A 26,795-nucleotide genomic window follows, 5' to 3' on the forward strand; every position below is an offset into this window, starting at 1 on the left:
ACATAACTAAGGCAGATTGATTTTTCAAAGAAATACTAGGGGAGAAAAAGAAAATAATAAAGAGCATAAAAATACACATTTACAAAGTGCAGGTGTTAGATAATAATTTAATTACAGTTTGGCCCCCAAAAATGGTAAAACTTTGCAACATCTCATCCTGCATCTTCTCTACTCGGTGTCCCCCAGATCCATTTGTCAGTGGCTTCTGGCCACTATCTTGTCTCCTTAACCCCATGACCTGATGGTTTAATTATATCACTGACTATCCTTCCTTTCCTTTCAAAGTTCTCAGCTGCTGCTACATCTTCCTATTTGGTCACCCTTCCATTCTTGGGGATATACAAGTCACACTCAATGTTTAGTGTCCCCTGAGGTTATCTACAGTGATTTACTTAAACCATATCTTTTTCTTATTACCCACTATAGGTTTACACTGTAATACACGTGCTCATACAAAGCCTATCATAAATAAGAGTAAGAATTAGCAGACATTCAGAAATCACCAGAGCAGGGAACTTTTCCATCTTTGCCCCAACAATCTCATATTTGGCTTAGGGTGAGTGAGCAGTAACATTGTCCATGAACACCGATACTGGTACTAGGATCGTTGATACTGGACACTAAAGACCTCTGCCTTAACAGAAGCTATCTACGTACCTTAAAAAACTGAAATAGGGTAAAACACAATTGGTTTCTCTTGGGATCTACTTTTTATTTTCGTTCAGTGGGCTTCTAACATTCATATAGGATTTTTCCACTTCTAAGCCACCATAATGATTATTTAAACAATGCCACTATTAAAAAACATAGGGGAGAAAGGAAAACTTTTATAGAATCACAATAAAACCAGTAAGTCATTTAGAAGCTATTCAAGCAGCTCAAGATGCACTGAAAGATGTTTTGGTTATATAGTTCACATTCATTTGTAAAATTTTATGTGCCATATGGCAGTTTTCTAGTTCAACAATTTTCGCTGACCAAATACAATATTCAGATACTTCTAGCTGCTAAAGAAATGGCCTCAACTTGTAAATAAAACACTTTTAAAGGAAAAGATGTATTTTAAAATATTTTTTCCATATCACAAATCTAAAAATTAGATATGTGTCCTAGAAAGTAGAAATTAAATGATATTTTTATCTTCAAACATATAAACATACCTTGCTGAAAGCTGTTTTCTTCCAAATGCAAGTCAACATGTTCCTGAAGAATATGGTAATTTGTACATATGAGCCCACACATAGGACAATCATAGAGTGGTTGATCACAGTCTGTATCAGAGATATAATTAAGTTGTTTTTATTTTTTTATTTTAATTTTTTTTCTTTGCTTTTTTTTTTTTTTTTTGAGACAGGGTCTCACTCTGTTGCCCAGGCTGGCGTGCAGTGGCACCATCACAGCTCACTGCAGCAATCCTCCCATCTCAGCCTCCCAAGTAGATGGGGCTAAAGGCATGCGCCACCACGCCCAGCTAATTTTTTTTTTTTAGAGATGAGATCTCACTATGTTGTCCAGGCTGGTCTCAAACTCCTGGACTCAAGTGATCCTTCTGCCTCAGCATCCCAAAGTGCTGGGATTACAGGCATGAGCCACCATGCCCAGCCAAGTTGGTTTTATTTTTATAACTTTTAGATTTTTTCACCCCATGTCAAAGACTGTCTACCACCTATTAACCTTATATAAGTAAAAGCTCTTTGTAGTGGATTTAAAAGCTATTTTTCTACTTCTAGGGTCGAGATAGAAGGCTGAGCATAGCACAAACCTCTCATACCACTCCAAAAAAAAAAAGGAAATATTAATAATAAATATTCAGATCTGTAGTCAAAACAAGAGAAGCAGAAAGGAAAACCAAAGTGGTAAGTAGGGCCCAGTCTGGATATGGGTTTTTAGGACTAAATTCTCAGCACCCAACAGAGTGGTAAGGTGCTGAACTTAAACATCCAGCATAAAGCTGGGAACTGGGGTAATACTGTCTACACAGGAGCAGGAGATTAAAGAGCTGCATCCATCACATAGCACTGCAGGCAGACAGGTTTAGCTTGCCAAAAACAGAAATTGTTCCTCTATAAGACCAAGACCTAGCAGATAAGGGACATAGAAGAGGGACCCAGAATTGTGCATATACACAGAGTGAAAGCATAGAGCAATCTGTATATGTAAGGCCTGGTCTGAAAGCAGAGACTGTGAACAGCCAGTGTGAAGGAACCATGAAACTGCTTCACAGGGAAGGGATCATATAAAACTCCCATAACAGATGAACACTAAAATTTGAATTGCTAAACTCACTGGGGGCTGCAATGCCAAGAAAAACAGCTAAGAAATCTACAAACTGAAAAAGTTACCTGTGAAGAAATGGAGCTACAGTAATCCATAATAAACTGTAAAATAAGTATGTTCAAAATGCTTACTGAAATAAAGGAGGGAACTGAATCTTTGAAACCAGGACAGAAAGTTACTAAGAAAAAATAGAAAGATGAAGAAAATGAAAATATTAAGATGTAATCATTGGAATAAAAAATTCAATGGCAATGCTCAAGAGAAAATGAAGTATTAAGAAGTACTCAGAAAATATTTCCAAAAGCAGCAGTAAGAAATAATGGTATACAGCTTCCATAAGTAATGCTGGCAGATATAAGAGAAGTCTTTCAGCCAGTTCTCTACCATAAAATGCCTTAGAGCCAGAGCCAATGCCAAGGAGGCCTTTGCTTATCGCTTTGATCATCACACTACTGCAAGCCAATCCCTCCACCCCTTCTAGTTTTAAGTGATAACCAACCTTCCTCAACATTAGACCACACTACACCTCATATCCCGGTATACATTTTTTACCACCAGAATCTAAACTAAGCCTCAGAGGTTAGCCATCATCGTCCAATGGAGTCATCTAGGGCTGATGTAACCACCAACACTGTTGTGTCAATGAATCCAATCTAATTGTTCAGTGGCGGTGTCTTAACAATCTTTAAATACCTGAAGGACATCTGCTAATCTGACCCAAGCTATTACCCCTCCTATTCTCCCAATACCTACCACAATGCCCTCCAGAAATACCATCGGTCATCAGTCAGCTTCTCTATACACAAAATCTTTCTCTGGATATTCACTTCACCTTCTTGACTTAACAAAAATCTGGTTGGTTCATGACACCCCATTTTCTCTACAGCCCCCTAACACACAGGAAACTTTTCTTTCACAATTCAGGGCCCTAGAAGTAGAAGAGGTATCCCCTTTGCTCCCTTTCACCACTGTCAAACCTGTTTTAAGCCCCATTTTTGTAATAACTCATGTCACCATAATATGGCATCATCTACCTTTCTTAGTGCCTAATATTTTCTGAAGTCTTAGACACTCCTTTCATTTACTAAAAATGTTAACACCTGGATCAAAACCTTCTTTTCCTAGCCCCTATACTATGATCATTCTTAGCAACTTCAATATCCATAGAAATAGTTCTATGCCTTCATTTCCAGCAATCTTTTCCTTTACCCTAATTTACCAACCGAATGACAAAAATTATACCCTTAATTTGTTATCACTAATAAGTGAATCTCTGAAATCTCAATTTCAAATATCACTCCCAAACACCTATCCTTCTACCTCACTTCTTTTAATTCTACCACTCTAAAAAGTGTTTGACCTAACTAAAACCTCCTATATAGAATATACAAACCCTATTTTTCTGTCATTCATTAACCCCCTCATGTTTTTCTTTACTTTCCAGCCCAGATTCCACGTATCTTCTCTATATGATAATCATTCCCTAAAAAACACCTGCAAATCCACCTGTTCCATTTACTATAATTGAACATTGGTTAAATCTAGCAATTTACCTATTTCACTTCTGTACTTCTAATGACAACAGGTCTTTTTTAAATGCAACTAAACATTCAGACTCCTAAGACTACCAAAATTCACCAGTTTACTGGTCCTGAGAAACTTACAGGAAACATTGTGTCAGCAAAGGATTGTCAGGCATTTTTCAATACACTTGTTTTTTTCCTTGCAGCAGTCCATAAATTTTCATTATTAGCAGATAATAAAATGATCTACTTAGAATACTCAAGGGAATTAATGTAGAATTATTAAAATTCGTTAACAGGCCAGACGCAGTGGCTCACACCTGCAATCCTAATGCTTTGGGAGGCTGAGGAAGGAAGACTGCTTGAGCACAGGAGTTCAAGACCAGCCTGAGTAACATAGCAGGACCTCATTTCTATTAAATATTAAAAAAAAAAAATTAGCTGGGCGTGGTGGTGCAGGCCTGTAGTCCCAGCACCTTGGGAGGCTGAGGCAGGAGAACCACTTGAGCCCAGGAGATCAAGGCTGCAGTGAGCCATGATCATGCCACTGAACTCCAGCCTGGGTGACATAGTAAGACCTTGTCTCAAAAAATATAAAATAAAATAATATTAGTAATAGTTGAATAAGACTAGATACCTCAACTATCTATAAAAATTGATAGTGCTTCTATAAAACTGCAAAAGTTTCTTAGATGAGAGGGAAAAAAATCTAATTTACAAAAGCAACAGAAACTATAAACTATACAGAAATAAAGCTAACACAAATGTGCAATGAAAAAACAACACAAGCCTGGGCGCGGTGGCTTACGCCTGTAATCCCAGCATTTTGGGGGGCTGAGGTAGGTGGATCATCTGACGTTAGGAGTTCCAGACCAGCCTGGCCAACATGGCGAAACCCTGTCTCTACTAAAAGTACAAAAATTAACTGGGCCTGGTGGTGGGCACTGGTAATCCCAGCTACTCGGGAGGCTGAGACAGGAGAATTGCTTGAACCTGGGAGGCAGAGGTTGCAGTGAGCAGAGATCGTGCCATTGCACTCCAGCCTGGGTGACAGGGCAAAAATCCATCAAAAAAACACACACACACACACACACACAAAATTGTATTAAAGGATACAAAAGATGACCTGAATTAATGGGGAGATGTACTTTGATCTAATTTAAAACAAAATGACAACAGAGTTTTTATGAAACTTGATAATATGGCTTTAAAACTCAAAGAAAAGAAAGAATGAGAAGGTCTAAGTTGATGATGAAAATGAAGAACGAGGGAAAAACTGTCCTATCTGATGTTGATGACATTTTACAAAATAGCTATTAAAGTGGTGGTGTAATAAGGGCACAAAAGTCACATAGATAAATACAGCAGAAGTAAGAGACCAGAAACTGGCCCACACAGATATGAAAATGTAATAAAAGACAGAAACCATATTATAAATCAGAGATATATCTGGTTTCTGTACAGGGAAAAACTAAAAATTAGATCCCAAGTTCACAAAATATACACATGTACACAAGTACAGACACACACACACACACAATCCAGAAAAAATTTTAAAAAGTGAAAATATAAAACATTAAAGTTTTTAGAATATATGAGAATACCTTTTTGAATTCAGAGTAAATAATACTTTTTTAGACAATACATAGAAAACAAAAATAAAATTCAAATACTGCACAAAATTCAAGGATAAGCAACATCTTATGGAATACAGCTGAAGGATTAGTATTGAAAATATATTTTAAAAGCAACTGAAAAAAACTCAAAAAATATTTGACAATATACAGTGGAAAAATGCATGTAACTCAAGTGTACAAAAAATGTAATATGCAGTTCATAATAGAGGAAATTAAAATAACTATACAAAAAAAGATTGATTTCATAATCAGAGAAATGCATTAAAAAAGAATGTAGACACTGACTTCATACCTTTTACATAGAGTAATTCAAATGTATCACAGATCTAAATGTAAAATGCAAAACTATCAAACTTCTAGAAGTTGGCAAAGAGTTTTTAGACACACCAAAAGCATGATCCATGAAAGAAGAAATTGTCAAGTTGCACTTCATTAAAATTAAAAACTTCTACTTCATGAAAGACACTGTTAAAAGAATAAAAAGACAAGCCACAGACTAAGAGAAAATATTTGCAAAATACACATCCAAAAAAGAACTTGTATCCAAAATACAGAAAAATTTTTCTTTCTTTTTTTTTTTTTTTTTTTGGAGACAGGGTCTTACTCAGTCACCTAGAGTGGAGTGCAGTAGTGTGATCACGGCTCACTGCAGCCTCCACTTCCCAGGCTCAGGTGATCCTCCTATTTCAGCCTCCCAAATAGCTGGGGCTACAGACGCAAGCCACTAGGCCTGGCTAGTTTTTTGGTTTTTTTTTTTTTTTTTTTTTGAAGAGACGAGCTTTTGCCACATTGCCCAGGATCGTCTCGAACTCCTGGACTCAAGGGATCTGCCCACCTCGGACTCCCAACTTGCTGGGATTACAGGCATGAGCCACGACACCTGGCTCCACAAATTCTTAAAGTTCAACAATAAGAAAAAGACATAAGATCCTAAATGTGTACACACCAACAACAGAGTCTCAAAATACATGAAACAAAACCTGACAGAGCTGAAAGGAAAAATAGATAAATTTACAATTATAATCAGGGATTTCAACAACCCCTTCTCAAAAATTGATAGAACTACTAGACAGTACTACTATAGAAAACAAGCAAGGATATAAATAATCCGAACATAAACAACAGGATCTAGTGACATACATATAACATTACACCCAACAAAGCAGAATACACTTTTTTTTCCCAAGTATCCACAGAACATGACCAAGATAGCTCATGTCTTGAGCCATAAAACAGGCCTCAACAAATTTAAAAGAACTGATATCACAGAGAGTTTGTTCTCCAATCATAACAGAATAATGGAGTCAAAATAGAACTCAATGCAAAGTCAGAGAGTCCAGGACAGTCCAGATGCTACTGGGTTAGTGACAATAAAAAGAATACCCTCTGGAAACTAGACAGAAAGTTCCAAAACTACTCTCAATGTAGCTGAAACATTTTATATCTGCATCAAAATTCTTTTCCATAATGTACTTTTATATTTCAGTAACAGCAAATGAAAAATGTTATAGACATAAAATGGATTTCAAAACACATCTGTAGTAAGCTGACTTACAAACCAACTTTTAAAATACCACATATTAAATTGAGGCTGTAAACTTATAATTTATAATGAAATGAAAACTTTACCTTCCAATGGAATGTCTAAAAGATTGGCATGCTTTGTTTTCACATGAGTTTCCATATCTTCACTGTGCTCCTCTATTTTTCCACAGAATGGACATTCAGGAGGACTGTATGTTGTTTCATAAACAGATCCTTTTATTTCGGTCAGGCTGGACTGTTTTTCCCTACTTTTCAGGAATTTTCTAGATTCAGTTAAGTTCTCTGAATAGAAGCCTTCATGTTTTAAAGTACTATCTTTAGTCAGGTTTTGAGCTGAATTTTTTGGATGATTAGATGCACAACCTGAAAGAATACTTGAATTAACTTCCATTCCACACTGTAGGGTGTTGTCTTTCTTGTTATCTGAAGTTCCATATTGTACTGTATTTATCCTCTCAAAGTTTCTTTCAAGTGTATTCTGCTCAAAATGAGCTGTTTCGATATGAAAACACATTTCATCATAATTCACACCTGACAACTTGCAAAATGGACATATAATTTCACTTTCCATGTGAACAATTAGGTGAGCTTTCATGTCTGGTTCTGAGGTTACTGTTTCACCACAAATATCACAGGAAAGCATGGTATTGACAAGTAGCTAGAAAAGAACATAACATTAGGTTTCAAAGATTTGAAGAAAAAATGTGTTTCATAAAATGATTTGAGACAATTACTTGGTCTTTAACGCTGGATTATTTTGATGAAGAAGTTTTCAATGTACTTACTGTTCCTCAAATACAAAAACTTATTTATAAATATCAACCAAAATTTCGTTAATTTTTTTTTTAAAAAAGGCAATAATAATGAATACAAGTAATTTTAAAAATAAAATATTTCAAAAAATGTCTCTGGCCCAAGGTGGAGAAAAAATAACGTTTAAAAAATTGTCCAGGTAAGATAAATCAGGTAAGAAAAAAATGAAGAGAAGAAACCTATTTATCAACTGATACATCTAAATACTGAATACTGAAGCTGATTATATTGAGGAGGTAAATAAACACATCTTACAAGTAGAGTTTAACACTGTAAACTTAGAGTCTTACATGTATCAAGTGCTATTTAAGTGCTATTATTGTAATTTAAGTACTATTATTATCGCTCTACACATAAAGAAATTCTGGCTCAGGTCACCACAAGCAGAAAAAGGTGGAAGCCAAAATGCCAACCCCGTCGTGCTCCACAGCCTGTACTCTCAGCCCCAAGAATAAAAGCAGAAGTGGTATAGTAGAAAAAAGCACTTATTCCAGAGTCAAGAGAACTGGGTAATAATTTCAGATTCATCATTTTGGGTAAGGAATCTCATCTCTCTGAGGTTCAGTCAAAGACTACTGTAAAATCCAAAGGTAGTTATTTTTGGATTTTATGGACAAATAAAGTACTGACTACTGACATAAAAGTGTTAAAAAAATAATTTTAAAAAAAGCAATCACTTCGCCACCACCTTCCTACTACAGGTCATCGTTCAGCTAAAGACTATTTAAAATCAAACAGGAAAAGAAAAGTAATGACACTATCACTTCATTTAAATAAATTTACCTTTAAAATACCTCCCTACATTGTCCTTATTTTTTTCATTTCTCTCCAGACAAATGGATACAGTCTCTGATTTTAGAAGGCAGTTCTCCCGACCCCCCAGTGGGATTAATGTCACACCCGGAGTTTCTTCTTTTCCGGTGGCTGGGACACAGTCAGACACAGAATGATGAACTTGGACATGGACTCAGATTAAGCGGGTAAGAGACAAGAGGGTACCCAGGTGCCTCAGAGGAAGCGAGTGAGAGGCATGAAGGACCCAGTGCCAAGCTAGGTACGTGGTGGGTGAGGTCAGAAGACCGCAAGGCCGAGTCTCCCAAACGTTCCGCGCCAAAGGCACAAGCCAGGCACACGAAACTAGCAGGCACTAACTGGGTCAAAGCTTTGGGCCTGGGGAATAAGGGAGGGGACCATCAATTCTTACCGGCCCAGAGGCCAGCAGCTGCCACACTGAGCTCCGCTAGGCTTCCCCTTTGGGCCTCGCTGGCAGACGAGCGCGTGCGCGGCGTCCAATACCTCTCCTGGCCTGATGACTGAGGCCAGGCCTTCCCAATACGCAGAGTTTCACAGTTAACCGAGGAAAGAATTAGGAACTTCCAACACCTTGGCCCTCAGTACCTCATTCAAAAGCACTTCCTTACTCCCACGGAAAAGAAGTAATCCCAGAATGCGCCGCTCCACGCCGGTCTCTATGCAGTGCATTCTGGGAGATGTAGTCTTTTTTTTTTTTTTTTTTTGAGATGGAGTCTCGCTCTGCTGCCCAGGCTGGAGGGCAGTGCGCGATCTCGGCTCACTGCAAGCTCCGCCTCCCGGGTTCACGCCATTCTCCTGCCTCAGCCTCCCGAGTAGCTGGGACTACAGGCGCCCGCCACCATGCCTGGCTAATTTTTTGTATTTTTAGTAGAGACGGGGTTTCACCGTGTTAGCCAGGATGGTCTCGATCTCCTGAGAGATGTAGTCATTTTTGCATTCCTCCCATTTCCGAGTTTTTCCTTCTCCCATCGAGTTTCCTGCCACTTAATTGCTAGGAGAGAAAACCGGGCTCTGAGGTCATTCATACTTAATCTGAATGAGTTCACAGGGCAGGTCCTGGGGCAAATAGCAGTCTACACTAGGGCCTGCCGAGTAGCACTCTATTTTAGTATCAATAAAGGGTTTATAATGCTGCTAGGTATCAAGCTCCCAGCTATGCACCGAAGGTAGAGGATACCAGGTTCTTTCCTCAAGGTTACAAGATAACAAATATCTTGGTTTGTATGTATGTATGTATGTATGTATATATATATTTTGAGACGGAGTCTTGCTCTGTCGCCCAGGCTGGAGTGCAGTGGTGCCATCTCTGCTCACTGCAAGCTCCACCTCCCGGGTTCACGCCATTCTCCTGCCTCAGCCTCCCAAGTAGCTGGGACTACAGGCGCCCGCCACCACGTCTGGCTAATTTTTTGTATTTTTAGTAGAGATGGGGTTTCACCGTGTTATCCTGGATGGTCTCGATCTCCTGACCTCGTGATCCGCCCCCCCTCGGCCTCCCAAAGTGCTGGGATTACAAGCGTGAGCCACCGTGCCCGGCCGTATGTATGTATTTTTAGAGAGGGGGACTCTTTCTGTCACCCAGGCCAGAGCACAGTGGCTAAAATAGCTCACCACAGCCTCGAACTCCTGGCCTCAAATGATCCTCCCATCTCGGCCTCCCAAAGTGTGAGCCACCATGTTAGCCCAAAATCACAAATATCTTGTCATTCAGGCTTTATTTCATTCAACAAATATTTAAAGAGTGTCTATTAGAAAGGCGTTTTGCTTGGAACAGGAGCTGCAGCAGTAATCAAAATACACAAAATTCAGGATTTTTGAGGCTTACATGCTGGTGAGGTAGAGGAAATAAAAAGTAAATTAACTGATCATGATAAGTGCTATGAAGAAAATAAAACTGGATTGGCCAGGCTCAGTGGCTCACATATGTAATCCCAGCACTTTGGGAGGCCGAGGCGGGCAGATCATTTGAGGTCAGGAGTTCAAGACCAGCCTGGCCAACATGGTGAAAGCCCGTCTCTACTAGAAATACAAAAATTAGCTGGGCGTGGTGGCAGGTGCCTGTAATCCCAGCTACTCGGGAGGCTGAGGCAGGAGAATTGCTTGAACCCGGGAGGCGTAGGTTGCAGCGAGCTGAGATCGTGCCACTACACTCCAGCCTGAGTGACAGAGCAATAGATTTTTGAGACTGAGTCTCAAAAAAAAAAAAAAAAGAAAGAAAGAAAAGAAAACTGGATTATAGAGATACTAATGTTTAGAAAAGGTCTTGATGAAGGGTTGAGTGTGCTGATGAACAAACCTTACACCAACAGGGGAAATAGCATTTCAGACAGATAAAATAACAAGAACGAAGGCCTAAGGCTGGAGCAAAAAGAACACTTTTTGACCAGAGCATAATGTGGTAAGGAGAAAAATGATTACAAGATGAGGTTAGGGTTGTAGACAGGGGCCAAATCATGTAGGACCTGGTAGAAAACTAGTGAGGTATTTAAATAGGAGGGTGATGTTATCTGATGATAAATAGTATGTTTTTAAAAATTGGCTAGGCGCGGTGGCTCACGCCTGTAATCCCAACACTTTGGGAGGCAGAGGCGGGCAGATCGCATGAGCCCAGGAATTCCAGACCAGCCTGGGCAACATGGAGAAACCCGTCTCAACCAAAAAAATACAAAAATTAGCTGGGCGTGGTGATGTGGCCTGTAATTCTAGCTACTCGGGAGACTGAGGTGGGAGGATCACCTGAACCCCAGGAGGTTGAGGCTGCAGTGAGCCATAATGGCACCATTGCACTCCAATCTGGGCGACAGAATGAGAACCTGTCTCAAAAAAAAAAATCGTTCTGGAAATTTGTGGACAAACATGGAAGATTAAACATGTAAATTTATATTTCTCTGCCTCTCAAAATCTATTAAAATGATAGGAGGAAAATAAAAATAATACTACTAACATCTAATGAGATTTTACAAAACTTTGAAAGCTAAAAAAAGATGAATGATTAATAACGAACTTAACTCAGAACAGATGTCAACAAAAACCAAGTCAAGTCATACTGTCTTGACTTGTATGGGTTTCTGCTTGCCCAGCACAGCAGCTGGGGTCTGCTTGCCCAGCACAGCACAGCCAAACACTGACACTGGGATAGCAGCAAGAGAAAGTTGAGGCATTTATTGTAGGGCACCAAGCAAGGAGAATTGAGTAGCTCATGCTTAAGACCTGAACTCCCACATTGCTTACAGGTAAGAGTTTTTAAAGGTGAGGAGGCAGAGGTTACAGGCGACGTCATAAATCAATACACGGAAGCTATACGTTGGTTTGATTTTAAAAGGCTGGACATCTTGAAGTGGTTCGGGGCACAGGTTACAGGTGGATTCAAAGATTTTCTGACGTTTGATTTGCTAAGGAGGCAAAGCTTTGTCTAAAAATTTGGGATCAGCAGAAAAGAATATTAGCTCTCGCTCAGGGGTGTGATCTCCTCCAGGCCCCTCAGGAAGAAATTTAGAACAAAGAACAGCGATCAGGATTTAGTCTTCAGTTTCCCATTATCAGGGGTCAAATCATGTTGGACAGTAGATCTGTTTGGTGGGGGATCTGGGTTTCTGGAAAACAACACAGGGACATATGTTAAAATGTTATCTTAAGTTTCTATAGGGAATAAAACATCTCCTGACTTTTTTGGGCCAATGTTTTAAGCTACTATTACCTTTTGTTTATCAAATTGCTCATTTATTTCTCAGCGCTAGCTAGGTTCCTGGAATTTTCCTTGAAGGAACTCAATATTTTCCTTTATTTCCATGCTTGGGGGTTGCCCACGGGCCCCTAAGTAGGGTCCCTACTCCATCTTAATACACTCCTCCTTCCCAGAAATCTGAAAATTCCAGAAATTAAACACAAGATACTTCTAAAAATGATGGTGACATTTGGAACTAAATAAAGGATCATTTTACTGAAAGTCTGAATAAGGAACAGTTAGAACTCCAACTCTAGATTTTCTCCATCACTAGTGTGATGGTTAATTTCTCCTGAAACATTATTTCTTATTATTTCCCAGGAAGCTCCCGCCAAATGAGGGAAGAAGCAAAGAAAGTGGAAGGTATGGGGCCAGGCATGGTGGTTTACACCTGTAATCCTACACTTTGGGAAGCCGAGGCAGACAGATTGCTTGAGCTCAGGAGTTTGAGACCAGCCTGGGCAATATGGTGAAACCCCGTCACTACCAACTTGACTGAATTGAGGGATGCCTAGATGGCTGGTGAAGCATTGTTTCTAGCTGTATCTGTGAGGGTGTTTCCAGAGGAGATTGACCTGTGAGTCAGTGGACTGAGAGAGGAAGACCTACCCTCAGTGTGGCAAGCACCATACAGTCAGCTGAGGGCTAGGCTGGGGCAAACAGGAAAGAAAGGGAATTCTCTCTCTTTGCTCTCTCCCTTCTGGAACAAGACACCTTTTTCCTTCCTGCTTTTGGACATCAGATTGCACCATATTCAGCTTTTAGGCACTGGGATTCGCACGAGTGGCTTCCCAGGAACTCTTGGGCTTTTAGCCTCAGAGTGGGGGCCAAACCCTCTGCTTCCCTGGTTCTGAGGCTGCTGGGACTGAGCCACATTACCAGTTTCTCTGGTGCTCTAGCTTGCAAGATGGCCTGTTGTGGGACTTCCACCTCTGTGATCATGTGTCAATTCCCTAATAAATTGCCTCTCGTATATAGTATTGGTTATGTCTCTCTGAAGAACTCTAATACAGCTAGGTTGCCATGAGACTCCTCTTTCCCTTCCAGATAGAAGACTACAGATTTAGTTCATGAAGAAAACGAACCAAAAAAAACAACTATGAACCCTATCCTAGGGGGTTCAAAGGCTTGACCCTATCCTTAGGGTAAAGGCACTGGACTGAAAATGGGAAATAGGGAAGGCTAAATACTAAATTATGAACCTCTTGCTCCTTTTCCCCCATCACATCTTGATATGTGATTTCTGCCTCCAAGGCAGGAGGTTGGAAAATTCCTCCCCAGAGAAATCAATTGTCCCAAGAGAAAGACCTAACAGATGTCAACTTTTAGGAAGTTATCCAATGATACAACCAGGTCCCTATTTTACCACTCTGTGGGAAGGCTGCCAATTGGTGAATAAACAAGCCCCACTGACGCACAGTGTATAGAAGGTTTCTTTAATGTCTTATTCTTAAATATGAATAGATACTCAAGGGTTCCAGGCATTTGAGTACAGCCTATGGCAAGTAAGATGGAGAGCTAAACAATAATCATAATTTAAAGAGTAAGCTCTGAAGAAACAAAGAAAGAGAAAAAAATTTCAATGGAAACCACAATTAATATCCTCAGATAGATAAGAAAATGTATTGAATCTCTAAATCCAAAATAGGAAATAGCTGTTGGGATTTAAAATATTGCATACTTTAAAATACACATATTAATAGAGGCCTGGAAGATAAAGCCCAAGAAATTTCTCAGAAAACAGAACAAAAAGAACAAGGGATAGAAAAACAGGAAAGGAAAATAATCAAATGAGAAATTGGATTCTACATCCAACTAATAAGAGATACAGAGAGGAATAACAACAAAAACAATGGAAAATTAGTTATCAATGAAATGACATGATAATTCATGACTTAATAATAATTTCTCCTGAAACATTATTTCTTATTATTTCCCAGGAAGCTCCCACCAAAATGAGGGAAGAAGCAAAGAAAGTGGAAGGTATGGGGCCGGGCATGGTGGCTCACACCTGTAATCCTAGCACTTTGGGAGGCCGAGGCAGGCGGATTGCTTGAGCTTAGGAGTTTGAGACCAGCCTGGGCAATATGGTGAAACCCCGTCACTACCAAAAATACAAAAAATTATCCGGACGTGGTGACGTGTGCCTGTGGTCCTAGTTACTGAGGAGGCTGAGGTTGGAGGATCATTTGAGCCCAGAAGGCAGAGGTTGCAGTGATCCGAGATCACACCACTGCACTCTAGCCTGGGTGACAGATTGAGACCCCATCTCAAAAAAAAAAAAAAAAAAAAGAAAAGAAAAAAAGAAAGTAGAAGGTATGGAATTCCATAAAAAACTCTACCAAGATGAGAGAGAACAGACAGGAATGAAGGCAGAAAGGAAGAAAAAGAAAGGGAGGGAGGGAGGAAAGAGGCAACTGACAGATCACTTCATGTTTATGACCATACTGAGAGAAATATATTCTGTTAAGCCGAATAGTGTCCCTCAAAGATGTTTATGTCCTGGCCAGGCATGGTGGCTCACACGTGTAATCCCAGCACTTTGAAAGGCCAAGGTGGGAGGATTGTTTAAGGCTAGGAGTTGGTGACTAGCCTGGCCAACATAGTGAGACCCGCCCCCCCGTCTCTAATATTAAATTTTTTTAAAAGATTCTATTTCCTTATTAACAGAACTTGTGAATATCTTACTTTTCATGGCAAAAGGAATTTGTAGATGTGATTAAGGATCTTGACAAGAGGGGTTTATCTAGGTAGGCACAATGTAATCACAAGGGTCCTCATGAGAGGGAGACAGATAGGAAGGTCAGTCTTAGAAAAGGAGATGCGATAACAGAAACAGAGGTCAGAGAGATGTCATTGCTGAAAGGGGTCCAGAAGCCAAGGAATGTAGGTAGCTTCAAGGAACTGGAAAAGGCAAGGAAATGGATTCTCCCCTATAGGCTCCAGAAGAAACACAACTTTGCTGACACCTTGATTTTAGCCCAGTGAGACCCATTTTGGACTTCTGACCTCTAAAAGTGTAAGATAATACATTTATGTTATTTTAAGTCAGCAAGTTTGTGGTAATTGGTTAGAGCAGCAACAGGAAACTAATACAGATCTCCCGCAGTGTGTTTGAAGATGAGTTAGTGATGAGTAGTTAGAAAATTAAGCAAATGATAATGACAGAAAACAGGTAATTAATTTTAGAACAATAAAAAACTATACAAGGAATGTAATTTTTACATAAAAATTTAAATATTGATTTAACCAAAATAATTTTGATAGAACTATATTGGAGGATGTGCGATCAGGAAGTATGTGTAAATGTGTATGTTGGGAGGTTAGTGCAGTTATGAGTAATAAATTCTCATTTTACATCTATAACAATAGAAAATGTCTATGACTTTACAAATTAAGAAATAGCAGTGTATGATTTTAAAATATTTAATTAGAAAAGAGATACCAATAAGAATACCTAAACAAGTTGAAAATAGTAGCTTCTGGGGAGCGGCATCTGGGGATGGTCAGGTGGGAAGTGTTAATTTTCATGATAAACTTATTATTGGACCCTTTAAATGATATATTTGTATTATTTGATTACAATAAATAAAAATTTAATTGTAAATTACTACACCTTCTGGACAGGGAATAGATTATAAAGGAGTCAAGGTAGATACAGATTGCTTAATTAGGATACTACTGCAGTTTATGAAATAAATGATGGAATGCTAGAAGAAGTGTCAGTAGAGATGGACTAGGTGTAGATGTGGACTATTTTGGAGCTAGAAGCGAAAGACAGGAGGCACTGGTAAGGGAAAGGTAAAGAATGATTCATAAGTTTTTTAACTGGAGTTTCTGGCTGCATAGTTGTATCATTACAGAGATAAAGAGGCCTGAGAAAGAAATAAAGCGGAATGGGATAGAATAAAAAAATCTGTTTTGGCTTATTAAATTTGAGATGCCCATCAGACATCCAAATGGAGGTTTGATATATGAGTTTAGACCTCCAGGAAGAGGTCAGGGATGGAAATTTGAATTTGGGAGAAAGTGGTTTACAGGTAGATGGCTTTTAAAAATACAGGAGTATGTTGTATCACCTAGAGAGGCAATGCAGCAAAGTAAGAGGCCTGGCGCCAACATTTATAGGTTGCTTAAAGGAGGAAGACTAAATAAGGAGGATGAGAAAGAGGAGGCATGAAGCTGAAAGAAGGCCATTCATTTCTTTGTCTTTGGAAAACTGAAAAAGTATGTGTGGTAGAACCTTTGGTACACTGCCCAAGTTCTGGTTCAGGACTAAAGGATTTTCTTCCCCCACTGATGAGGGCTCTAGGCCAAGTTCCACTTCAGAAACTGCACTCTGGTCAAAGGGAGCTGCTGCCTCACCCAAGATTAACCCTCCTCTCTGGATTTGATTCAGTGATATCCAGACTTCTTGATTCAGTGATAGAAACATGAGCCTCTAGCCTCAACAGTGACAATTCTGAAGGGCCATCCCAGCTTCTGCACTTCCTATAAGATTGTCCGAAGTCTCTGTTGCTAATAATGCAGCATAATTTATCTCTCTGTAGAATCCTGCTTCCTCACTCCTGTTATTATTCCCAAAGAGCACTCTGCAATAAATATCAGGTGGCAAATCTTGAATCTCAGTCTGTTTCCCTGTGTTCCGTGAAAGGGCTGTATATGCAAAGCAACTGCCAAATGTTGAAGGAGCCAAGAACCCAAAAAGGCAGAAAAATCAAGTTAATTGGTCTTGGGTGATTTATTAGGGGAACTTACAGACAGAAGCGTGGTCTTGGGTGGCCGCAAGACAGGTAGATCTCCATACCACTAAACCCAGGGCTAACCCTCTAAACCCAGGGCTTATATCTTAGGGAAAATATACGTACTCTGGAAGGAATGTTTAGGTGGCTACAGGTGTCACAGCCTGTGATTTCTGTAACAGCATCAAGGATTGTTTTGGAGGAAACTTACGGTGAATAGGTGTTCCTACTTAAAGAGTAATACATCAACTAGACATTTTGGGAGCATTCCTGGACTTGGGGTTAGTCAGAAATGCTAATGGCAGATTAGCATTTCAAATAAAGTCACTCTGTCCCCACATCCTGGATCAGACCTATCGATAGCAGCAAGGATACATGCTGTTGTGTGGAATGACTTGTGCTACAGAAGTGAGGGAAATTTAACAATAATTTACAACTTCAACAATTAGGATGGTCATGTGTCCCAGTTTGCCCAGGACAGTCATCCCAAAAAAGTTACTATTAGTACCCCATTCCACTATCAAAAATGTCCTGGTTAACACAAATTATATGATCCTGCTACTGATAACTTTGAGTCTTAATCTAGTTCTCATTAAGATAAACTACTTAGGTACGAATCACAGCTACTTCTTACTAGCCCTGTGACAGTGGAAAGTTTACTTACACATTCATCTGTGCCTAAGTGTCCCCTATCTCATGTTGTCATTGTAAAGTTAAGTATATCAAATTTTAATTTTGCAGTGATCAACAGGATCTCAGAAGAAGTATGTTCTTACTTTGATAACTTACCTGCTTCCTTATTCCATTTGGGCTGCCATAACAAAAATACCAAAAATGGGTTGACTTATAAACAGTAAACATTTACAGACAGTCCCCGACTTATGATGGTTTGACCTATGACATTCCAACTTTACAATGGTGCAAAAGTGATACACATTAATAATAAACCATACTTCAAATTTTGAATTTTGATTCAAAAATTCTTTATAACTTTATTCTGACATAGGCTTTGTGTTACATGACTTTGCCCAATTGTAGCCTAAGTGTTATGACTATGTTTACAGTAGTCTAGGATAAGCTATAAGGCTCAATAGGTTAGGTGTATTAAATGCATTTTTGACTTACAATATTTTTCAACTTACTGATGGGTTTATTGGGAAATAACCCCATTGTAAGTTGAGGATCATCTGTATTCCTCACAGTTTTGGAGGCCAGAAGTCCAAGATCAAGGCTCAGACAAATTTAGTGTCTGATGATAGCCGGCTTCCTCATAGACAGTACCTCTACCCTCACATAGTGGATAGGCAAGGCATTTCCTCTGACCTTGTTTTACAAGAGCACTAATCCCATCATTAGAACTCCATCCCCATGATGCAATCACCTCTCAAAGGCCCCACTTCTTAGTACCATCACTTTGAGGGTTAGGTTTCAACACATGAATTTGAGAGGGACAAACATATTCAGACCATAGCATCTGCTTAAGTAAAAAGAAATTGGTGAGCCAATGGGTTAGAACCCTTTCTTTTCCATCATGGCTTGTGGAGGAGGTAAGCTAATAGGGCAATACGCTCTCTACTGTTGAGGCAGCAGCTTTTGGGATAAAAGGACCACTGAGAAGTGGATTTTATTTTGACAGGCAGATTGGGAAAGATGCCATAGAAGGTCAGGTCTTGGTAGGAAGTTGCTGTGGTTGGCATTGCATACAACTAATGAAGTCAGCATCTTGATACCAATCCTATTCCTCCAGTTCTTTCCTGGATATGAAAAGCCGGGACCTAGACCCTGCTGAGCAGAGGTCTAAAAGACACCATTATCATCTCTTCTGCCATATCTATCCAGAGGGAAGGCATGTCCAGATAGCAGGAATCTTCTTCAGGAGTATAGAAACAAGTGCAGACCATCTAAATGAGAACAAGCAAAGCCAAATTTATTTGGAGCTTACAATAGCGAGGGAGTCAGCCATCATCACTTGCATTTGTCAGAGACTCAACGGCAGGCAGAGGAGTGAGAAAGCTTTAGAGTGGAAAAAAGGGAAAGCTTCAGGTATGCCAATTCAAGGCTGTTGGCATGGAGAAGCTGCAGGTGGGCTAACTAAAAGCAGGGCATCCTATGTAATTATTTAGGGGTGGGTAGATATTTGGCTCTCTCTAGCTGGCCTTGAGTTGGAAGCCCAGACAAAACTTAGAGAAGCTGTCAGTTATTAATCACGTCCTGGCCATTTGGGGTAGATTGCTACAAGTGTTATTGCTTGGCTTCCTGGACTGGCTGCTAAATATAGTAATCTGATTTCTTGGACTGGTTACTGGACATAGTAGGTTGCCTTCCTGGACTGGTTGTTGAAGGTTGTAGGTTAGTGTTCTATTTGTATATATTCTCTGGCCATTGTCTATTTGAATTCAGTCTCCCAGGACGGAGGAGTAGGGAGGAAATAAGAAAGGGATAGGGTGGCCAGGTGATTAAGGCAAATAAACTCCTATCAGTACTCCAATAGTCCTGTTGTCAGAGGCGTTTGAACCAGAGTGACTCCAACTTGAACAGGTGCTGGGTAAAACGAGGCTGAGACCTACTGAGCTGCATTCCCAGGAGGTTAGGCATTCTTAGTCACAGAAGATTGGAGGTCCACGCAAGATACAGGTCACAAAGACCCTGCTGATAAACAGGATGTCGTAAAGAAGACAGGCCAAACCCACCAAAACCAAGATGAAGACAAAAGTGACCTCTGGTCATCCTCACTTCTCATTATACGTGAATTATAATGTATTAGCATGCTAAAAGACACTCCCACCAGCACCATGACAGTTTACAAATGCCATGGCAACATCCAGAAGTCATACAGTCTAAAAGAGGGTAGAACCCTAAGTTCCAAAAATTGCCTGCCCCCTTCCTTGAAAACTCATGAATAATCCACCCCTTGTTTAACATATAATTAAGAAATAACTGGCTGGGCGCAGTGGCTCACGCCTGTAATCCCAGCACTTTGGGAGGCCGAGCCAGGAGGATCGCCAGGTCAGTAGATCGAGACCATCCTGGCTAACACGGTGAAACCCTGTCTCTACTAAAAATACAAAAAATGTCCAGCTACTCGGGAGGCTGAGGCAGGAGAATGGCGTGAACCCGGGAGGCGGAGCTTGCAGTGAGCCGAGATGGCGCCACTGCACTCCAGCCTGGGCGACAGAGCAAGACTCCGTGTCAAAACAAACAAACAAAAAACACACAAAAAAACTATATACTCAGTCCAGCAGCCCAAGCCACTGCTCTGCCTATGGAGTAGCCATTCTTTTGTTTCTTTACTTCTCTAATAAACTTGCTTTCACTTCACTATATGGACTCATGATTGGCAACGCTTTCTGGTAACACTGCCCAGGTTTCCTTTGTCAAGCATGCCTTTCTCAGCCCTACATACCCACAGTTAAATAATCCCTTCTCTCCTGTTTATTTTTCAACTATTGAAAATAGCAAACATCTTAAAACAATTTGTCTTCATGTTTTTCCTCTTAAAAAATTGCAAACGTCTTCTGGGCAGGATTTATGTATTGTTTATCTTATTTATTCTCTTCCTATTGCATCTGGAACACAGTCTGTTTTCAATACCGTTTGTTGAACTCCAGGGTAGATTACAGGGCTGTGTATTATAATCTACAGTACTTTAACTGAAGTTACTCGTTTATTGGTGACTACATTGCTGTCAAAAATACACTCATGTGGCTGGGTGTGGTGGCTCATGCCTGTAATCCCAACACTTTGGGAGGCTGAGGCGGGCGGATCAGGAGGTCAAGAGATCAAGACCATCCTGGCCAACACGGTGAAACCTGGTCTCTACTAAAAATACAAAATTAGCTGGGCGTGGTGGCGCATGCCTGTAGTCCCAGCTACTTGGGAGGCTGAGGCAGGAGAATCGCTTGAACCTGGGAGGCGGAGGTTGCAGTGAGCCGAGATCGCATCACTGCACTCCAGCCTGGTGACAGCGCGAGACTCCGTCTCAAAAAAACCCCCAAAAAACAGAAAAACAAAAACAAAAAACCGCAGATGTTATAGAATATAAAATTATAAATGACAAAAAGCTTGAAATAAAACGAGCAGAGCATATAAAAGTTAATGAAGCTGAAGAAAACGTGAGCTTCTCTGTACACTTAACAAGGCTGCGATTTTTACCAACTTTTTTGCACTGTTGTAGCCCCAATAATGTATCTAAAATGGTACTTGACACAGTTTATATCCTTAAGAATGTATGCATGCACGCACGCGTGAAGAATGAATGAATGAGGGGTCGTCCCTTTGCACACACGGAGGTCTACGGGCCGCAGAGTACCTACAGCATGGCCACCGCAAGCGCAACTAAAATCCAGGGCTTGTCGCAGGCACAGGCTCCTCCTTCGGTGGGTGGGACGGCGGCGCGCACTTTCTCTACGCCCCACTGCTAGGATGTGCGGCCACCACTCCTCCTCCTCCGCCGCCGCCGCCGCCGCCGCGTCGAGTGCAAGGGCTTCTGGGAGCCGAGCCTCGGGGTCTCGGAGAAGGGGCGCAGGTGGCCGCCATCTTGGATTGCGAACTGGGTCGCTACGCTTCACGCCAGGGGCGGAGTGGCGGCCCTTCTGTTACCCGCCACACACGTCGCCGCTGGGGACTGGGAAATCAGGGCATCGGAGAGTGCCACATTAATGGGTAAGTTGGAGTGAACACGGGCTAGGTTGGGGGAGCCTCGGTTTTGGTCCCTTTGGGAACTACTAGTTCCTGGGGCCACGGTTTTTATTTACCCCTTACTTTGCGAAGGTCTCTGGAACCTGGCGGTGCCGGGTGTTTCTCGTGTTTTCCCCAGGGCGACAGCGGTCGCGGGGGCGTGGCAGCCGGACCTTTCCCTTGCGGACGCGAAGGCGTGGTGAGTTCAGATTCTTTCAGCAGGTCCTCTGGAGTGATGGGCAGCTGGTCTCATCTTCGCCGCCCCGCCTCACCGTTTCTCGGTAGTTCTTTTCAGTTAATGGAATTGCCGAACGTTGCCACTCATACCTGGTACCCATCAGCTGTGTCCAGCAGCTTATGGAAATTCCACAGTGTCCAAAGAAGAGACAGGTTCCATCCTGAGGGCCTCCTAGCCTCGCCCTCTCCATCCGCCAGCCTCCCTCCTCCACCTGCGTGCAGGTGCCTCTAGTGCTCATTCCCGATGACAAGGCAAGCCTGGGTTCCACGCTTCTAATAGTCGGGCAGCTCCGTTCTAAGATGAAAACTTAGGTTTTCATCGATAATACCTAGGAGATGGAAGTATTTGAAAGCTGTGAAATGACAGTGATATGTCTAAAGAATATGACATTGGCGGCGGGCGCGGTGGCTCACGCCTGTAATCCCAGCACTTTGGGAGGCGGAGGCGGGCGGATCACGAGGTCAGGAGATCGAGACCATCCTGGCTAACACGGTGAAACCTCGTCTCTACCAAAAATACAAAAAATACAAAATAAAATACAAAATAATAAATACAAAAAAAAAATACCAAAAATACAAAAAAAGAAAAAATTAGCCTGGCATGGTGGTGGGCGCCTGTAGTCCCAGCTACTCGGGAGGCTGAAGCAGGAGAACGGTGTGAACCCGGGCGGCGGAGCTTGCAGTGAGCCGAGAGCGCGCCATTGCACTCCAGCCCGGGCGACAGAGCGAGACTCTGTCTCAAAAAACAAAAAACAAACGAATATGACACTGGCATTTACTTTTGAGCTTTTTAGACATGTTTTTTAAAAAAGACAAAAACACTAATGATTTATCTCTCAATTACAACACCCAATAATGATGACTCATATTCTGTACAAAAGTGGTTTTCTTGGTAGGTCAGGAGCAACTCCCTCCCTCCGACCTAAGTACTGCTTGTTTGGTTGTGAGGGCTCTCTAGTTGGCACTTCCCCCGCTTTGTGCAGTCTTTTACTTTCACTAATGAGGCGCCCAGCCCCATGGAAATGAAGGCTTTACTGGCATAAGAAATAATGTCGATTGATATTAAAGAAAATCATAAGTTCAGATTCCAATTATTTGTCCAACTTAAACATGGTTTTTCTAAGAGCCGTTGAAAGCTTATGAATGAAAAAAAAATTCCTCTATTCTGTAACTTTAAAGTGCTGGAATAACATTTCTAAATAAAAATATTTAATTTTTATGAGACCTCAGCCTTTGAAGTGCAGCCTTTAAATTTATTTTTCAGTGAACGAAACAATCCCATTGGATGGGGCCCCTTTAGAGATAATTTCCCTTGGTTTATTGTCCCCTTTAAAGCAACTGCAGTGAGGATGGATGCAGGTGTTAAATCTGAAGCCGGAAGTCAGTACTATTGAAGAAAAAGGAACAAGTGATACCTGAGTTGTTGGTGCTGTATTTTATTTGGCTAAAATTTATGCTGAACAGTTACAATGTGGTTGCTTGGATTAATGGTCTCATAAGTAGCGCCTTTGTATGTGTGCGTGGTGGGGCACAAGGTGATCCAGTCAGATGTGGTAAGAAAATATTAGAACTTCTATTTGTTTACCTTTTAAAACTTTCATTCTTAAAAATTTCTGTTTTTTGTGAATTTTATGCTAGAGTAGTATATTAGAATAGTAATGCATGTATAGAAATAAATATATTGAGGATGAATGCACAAATATATTTTACGAATGTAGGATGTGTGATTGAAAACATTAGAGCCAGTGGCCTAGAATATGCTACATATATAGGTGATAAATATTTTAAGAGTTTTATTTCCATGAGCATTTTATTTTACTTAAATATTTTATATATATTGAGTATAATTCAACAACTAATACTGTGGTCAGTTTGCTCTGTAATGAACTCTGATCTCTAATTTTTTCCTTTCAAGAGTCTAGCTTTTTATAGATATAAAATAGAGAATAATACCAAACATTGTTATTAGTAAAGTTATGTTGAGCGGTTTCCCTCTTTTATTTTATTTTTTTTTTTGAGATGGAATCTCACTCTGTGGCCCAGGCTGGGGTGCAGTGGCATGATCTTGGCTCACTGCAAGTTCCGCCTCCTGGGGTTCATGCCAGGAGTCTCCCTCCCGGGGTCTCCTGCCTCAACCTCCTGAGTAGCTGGGACTACAGGTGCCCACCACCACACCCGGCTAATTTTTTGTATTTTTAATAGAGATGGGGTTTCACTGTGTTAGCCAAAATGGTCTCGATCTCCTGACCTTGTGATCCACCCGCCTCGGCTTCCCAAAGTGCTGGGATTACAGGCGTGAGCCACCATGCCCGGCCTTTTTTTTTTTTTTGACAGAGTCTTGCTCTGTCTCCCAGGCTGGAGTCCAGGCTGGAGCGATCTTGGCTCACTGCAACCTCTGCCTCCCGAGTTCAAGCGATTCTCCTGCCTCAGCCTCCAGAGTAGCTGGGATTACAGGCTTCTACCAGCATGCCCAGCTGATTTTTGTATTTTCAGTAGAGACAGGGTTTCACTATATTGGCCAGGCCGGTCTTGAACTCCTGACCTCAAGTGATCGACTCTCCTTGGCCTTCTAAAGTGCTAGGTTTACAGGCGTGAGCTACCCTGCCTGGCCATATTGAGCAGTTTCTAATGATATCTATTTGTAGGTGCACATAGTATTGCTGAATCTATTAAATATTTTAAAGGAGGAATTTTGGTAAATTAATCATGCATTTCTTTTCAATCATTCTCAAGTCCTCAGCCCCTTCCCTTCTACCTTGAGCTCCACCAGTAGTGAGATTTGTCTCACTGTCTTTACCAGTGACATAATTACCAAATCTGATGCCTGATATGGTACTTGGATTATTACAGGCACTTTTATTTTCTGGATGAATCAATGAATGAATAAACCGAGTGGCCTGTTTTCAGTGGTACTACAACTTAAATATTCCTTTATCTTTTGAACTCCTTTCCTTTGCAGGACTCTTAATTTTCTTCCTTATTCTTCTACTTCTCTGACCTACTTCTTTTTGGTTTCTTTTGCTCTTGCCTTTTTCCGCTAAAATATGATGGTCCCCAAGATTTCTCCTTTGGTCATCCTTCTTCTGTAGCTCTACATGATACCAAATGATCACTCCAGATCCCTGTCCTGAGTTCTGATCCGTATTTTCAACCATCTATAGATCAAAGCCTCCTACATGTGCACCAAGTACTACACATTTACCATGTTTAAAACCAGAGTCACTATACACTTATTAGAATGGCTATGACTAGCAACAGCAACAACAAAACCCCTTAAATCATCAAGTGGAGACAGGATGCAAAGCAACTGGAACTCTCATACATTGCTGATGGGAATGCAAGATGGAATACTCACTTTGGAAAGAAGTTTGGCAGTTTCTTATAAAGTGAAACATAAACTTGCCGTATTATCCGTCAGTTCTACTCCTAGATATTTACTGAGTGAAATGAAAACTTATGTTTACACAAACACCTTTACATAAATGTCTGTAGCACATTTATTCATAACCTCCAAAAACTAGAAACCACCCAGATGTTCTTTAACTGGAAAACTGATAAACCGTGATCTGTCCCTACAGTGGAATAACAGCAATAAGAAAGGAGAGTTGATAGATGCCAACAATGTGGATGACTCAAATACCGTGCTAAATGAAAGAAGCCGGATTTATTTTGTTGGTTTTGTTGTTGTTGTTTATTTTACCTTTAGGCTCAGGGGCACATGTGCAAGCTTGTTGTATAGGTAAACTCGTGTCATGGGTGTTGTACAGATTATTTTGTCACCCAGGTACTAAGCCTAGTACCCAATAGTTATTTTTTCTGCATCTCTCCCTCCTCCTACCCTCCACCCTCTGGTAGGCCCCCAGTGTCTGTTGTTCCCTTCTTTGTGTCCATGTGTTCTCCTCATTTAGCTCCCACTTATAAGTAAGAACATGTGGTATTTGTTTTTCTGTTCCTGCATTAGTTTGCTAAGGATAATGTCCTCCAGCTCCATTCATGTTCCCACAGAAGACATGATCACATTCTTTTTTGTGGCTGCATAGTATTTCATGGTGTTTATGTACCACATTTTCTTTATCCAGTCTGTTACTGATGGGCATTTAGGTTGATTCCATGTCTTTCCTATTGTAAAAACTGCTGCACTGAACATTTGTGTGCACGTTTTTATGGTAGAATGATTTATATCCCTCTGGATATACACCCAGTAATGGAATTGCTGGGCCAAATGGTAGTTCTATTTTTAGCTCTTTGAGGAATTGCCACACTGCTTTCCACAGTGATTGAACTAATTTACATTTGTTTTTTGACTTTTTTTCTTTTCTTTTTTGAGACATGGTCTCACTGTTGCCCAGGCTGGAGTGCAGTGGTGTGATCATGGCCACTGTAGCCTTGACCTTTGGGCTTAAGTGATTCTTCCACCTCAGCCTTCTGAGTAGCTGAGACTATAGTCACATGCCACCATGCCTGGGTAATGTTTTGATATTTTGTTGAGACAGGGTCTCACTGTGTGGCCCAGGCTGGTCTTGAACTCCTGAGCTCAAGCAATCCTCCTGCCTCTACCTCCAGAAGTGCTGGGATTACAGGCGTGAGCCACCATACCTGGCTCATTTTGACCTTTTAATAATAGCCATTCTGACTGGTGTGAGATGGTATTTTATTCTGGTTTTGATTTGCATTTCTCTAATGATCAGTGATGTTAACCTTTTTTTCATATGCTTCTTGGCTGCATGTATGTCCTTTGAAAAGTGTCTGTTCATGTCCTTTGCTCACTTTTTAATGGGGTTGTTTGTATTTTTCTTGTAAATTTGTT

The 26,795-nt window shown here is 40.8% G+C and overlaps 2 protein-coding genes across 10 annotated transcripts in view; one reads left to right on the forward strand and one right to left on the reverse strand.

Annotated features, from left to right (window-relative positions):
- The window catches only part of ZUP1 (zinc finger containing ubiquitin peptidase 1), a 33,534-nt gene extending 23,980 nt beyond the window's left edge, over positions 1-9,554 (reverse strand). The window contains exons 1-3 of one of the 4 annotated variants that reach the window (XM_003827575.5): positions 9,000-9,554; positions 7,067-7,640; positions 1,161-1,271 (exon numbers count right to left, since the gene is read on the reverse strand). In XM_003827575.5, the coding sequence (XP_003827623.1) occupies positions 1,161-1,271; positions 7,067-7,625 (670 nt within the window). In that variant the 5' untranslated portion in view covers positions 7,626-7,640; positions 9,000-9,554. Of the gene's footprint in view, positions 1-1,160; positions 1,272-5,729; positions 5,903-7,066; positions 7,641-8,999 lie in introns of those variants that run through there. The other 3 variants (XM_008952913.5, XM_034962744.2, XM_024929315.4) reach the window with 3 other exon arrangements.
- An 8,540-nt stretch (positions 9,555-18,094) lies between these two features.
- The window catches only part of KPNA5 (karyopherin subunit alpha 5), a 64,141-nt gene continuing 55,440 nt past the window's right edge, over positions 18,095-26,795 (forward strand). For 2 of the 6 annotated variants that reach the window (XM_034962746.4, XM_057302582.2), the window contains exons 1-2: positions 18,102-21,736; positions 21,891-21,950. In XM_034962746.4, coding sequence (XP_034818637.1) covers positions 21,733-21,736; positions 21,891-21,950 — 64 coding nt within the window. In that variant the 5' untranslated portion in view covers positions 18,102-21,732. Of the gene's footprint in view, positions 21,737-21,890; positions 21,951-26,795 lie in introns of all 6 variants that reach the window. The other 4 variants (XM_034962748.3, XM_063604996.1, XM_034962751.4 and 1 more) reach the window with 3 other exon arrangements.

This window comes from Pan paniscus, chromosome 5 (assembly GCF_029289425.2).
Source record: "Pan paniscus chromosome 5, NHGRI_mPanPan1-v2.0_pri, whole genome shotgun sequence".
Lineage (NCBI taxonomy): Eukaryota > Metazoa > Chordata > Mammalia > Primates > Hominidae > Pan > Pan paniscus.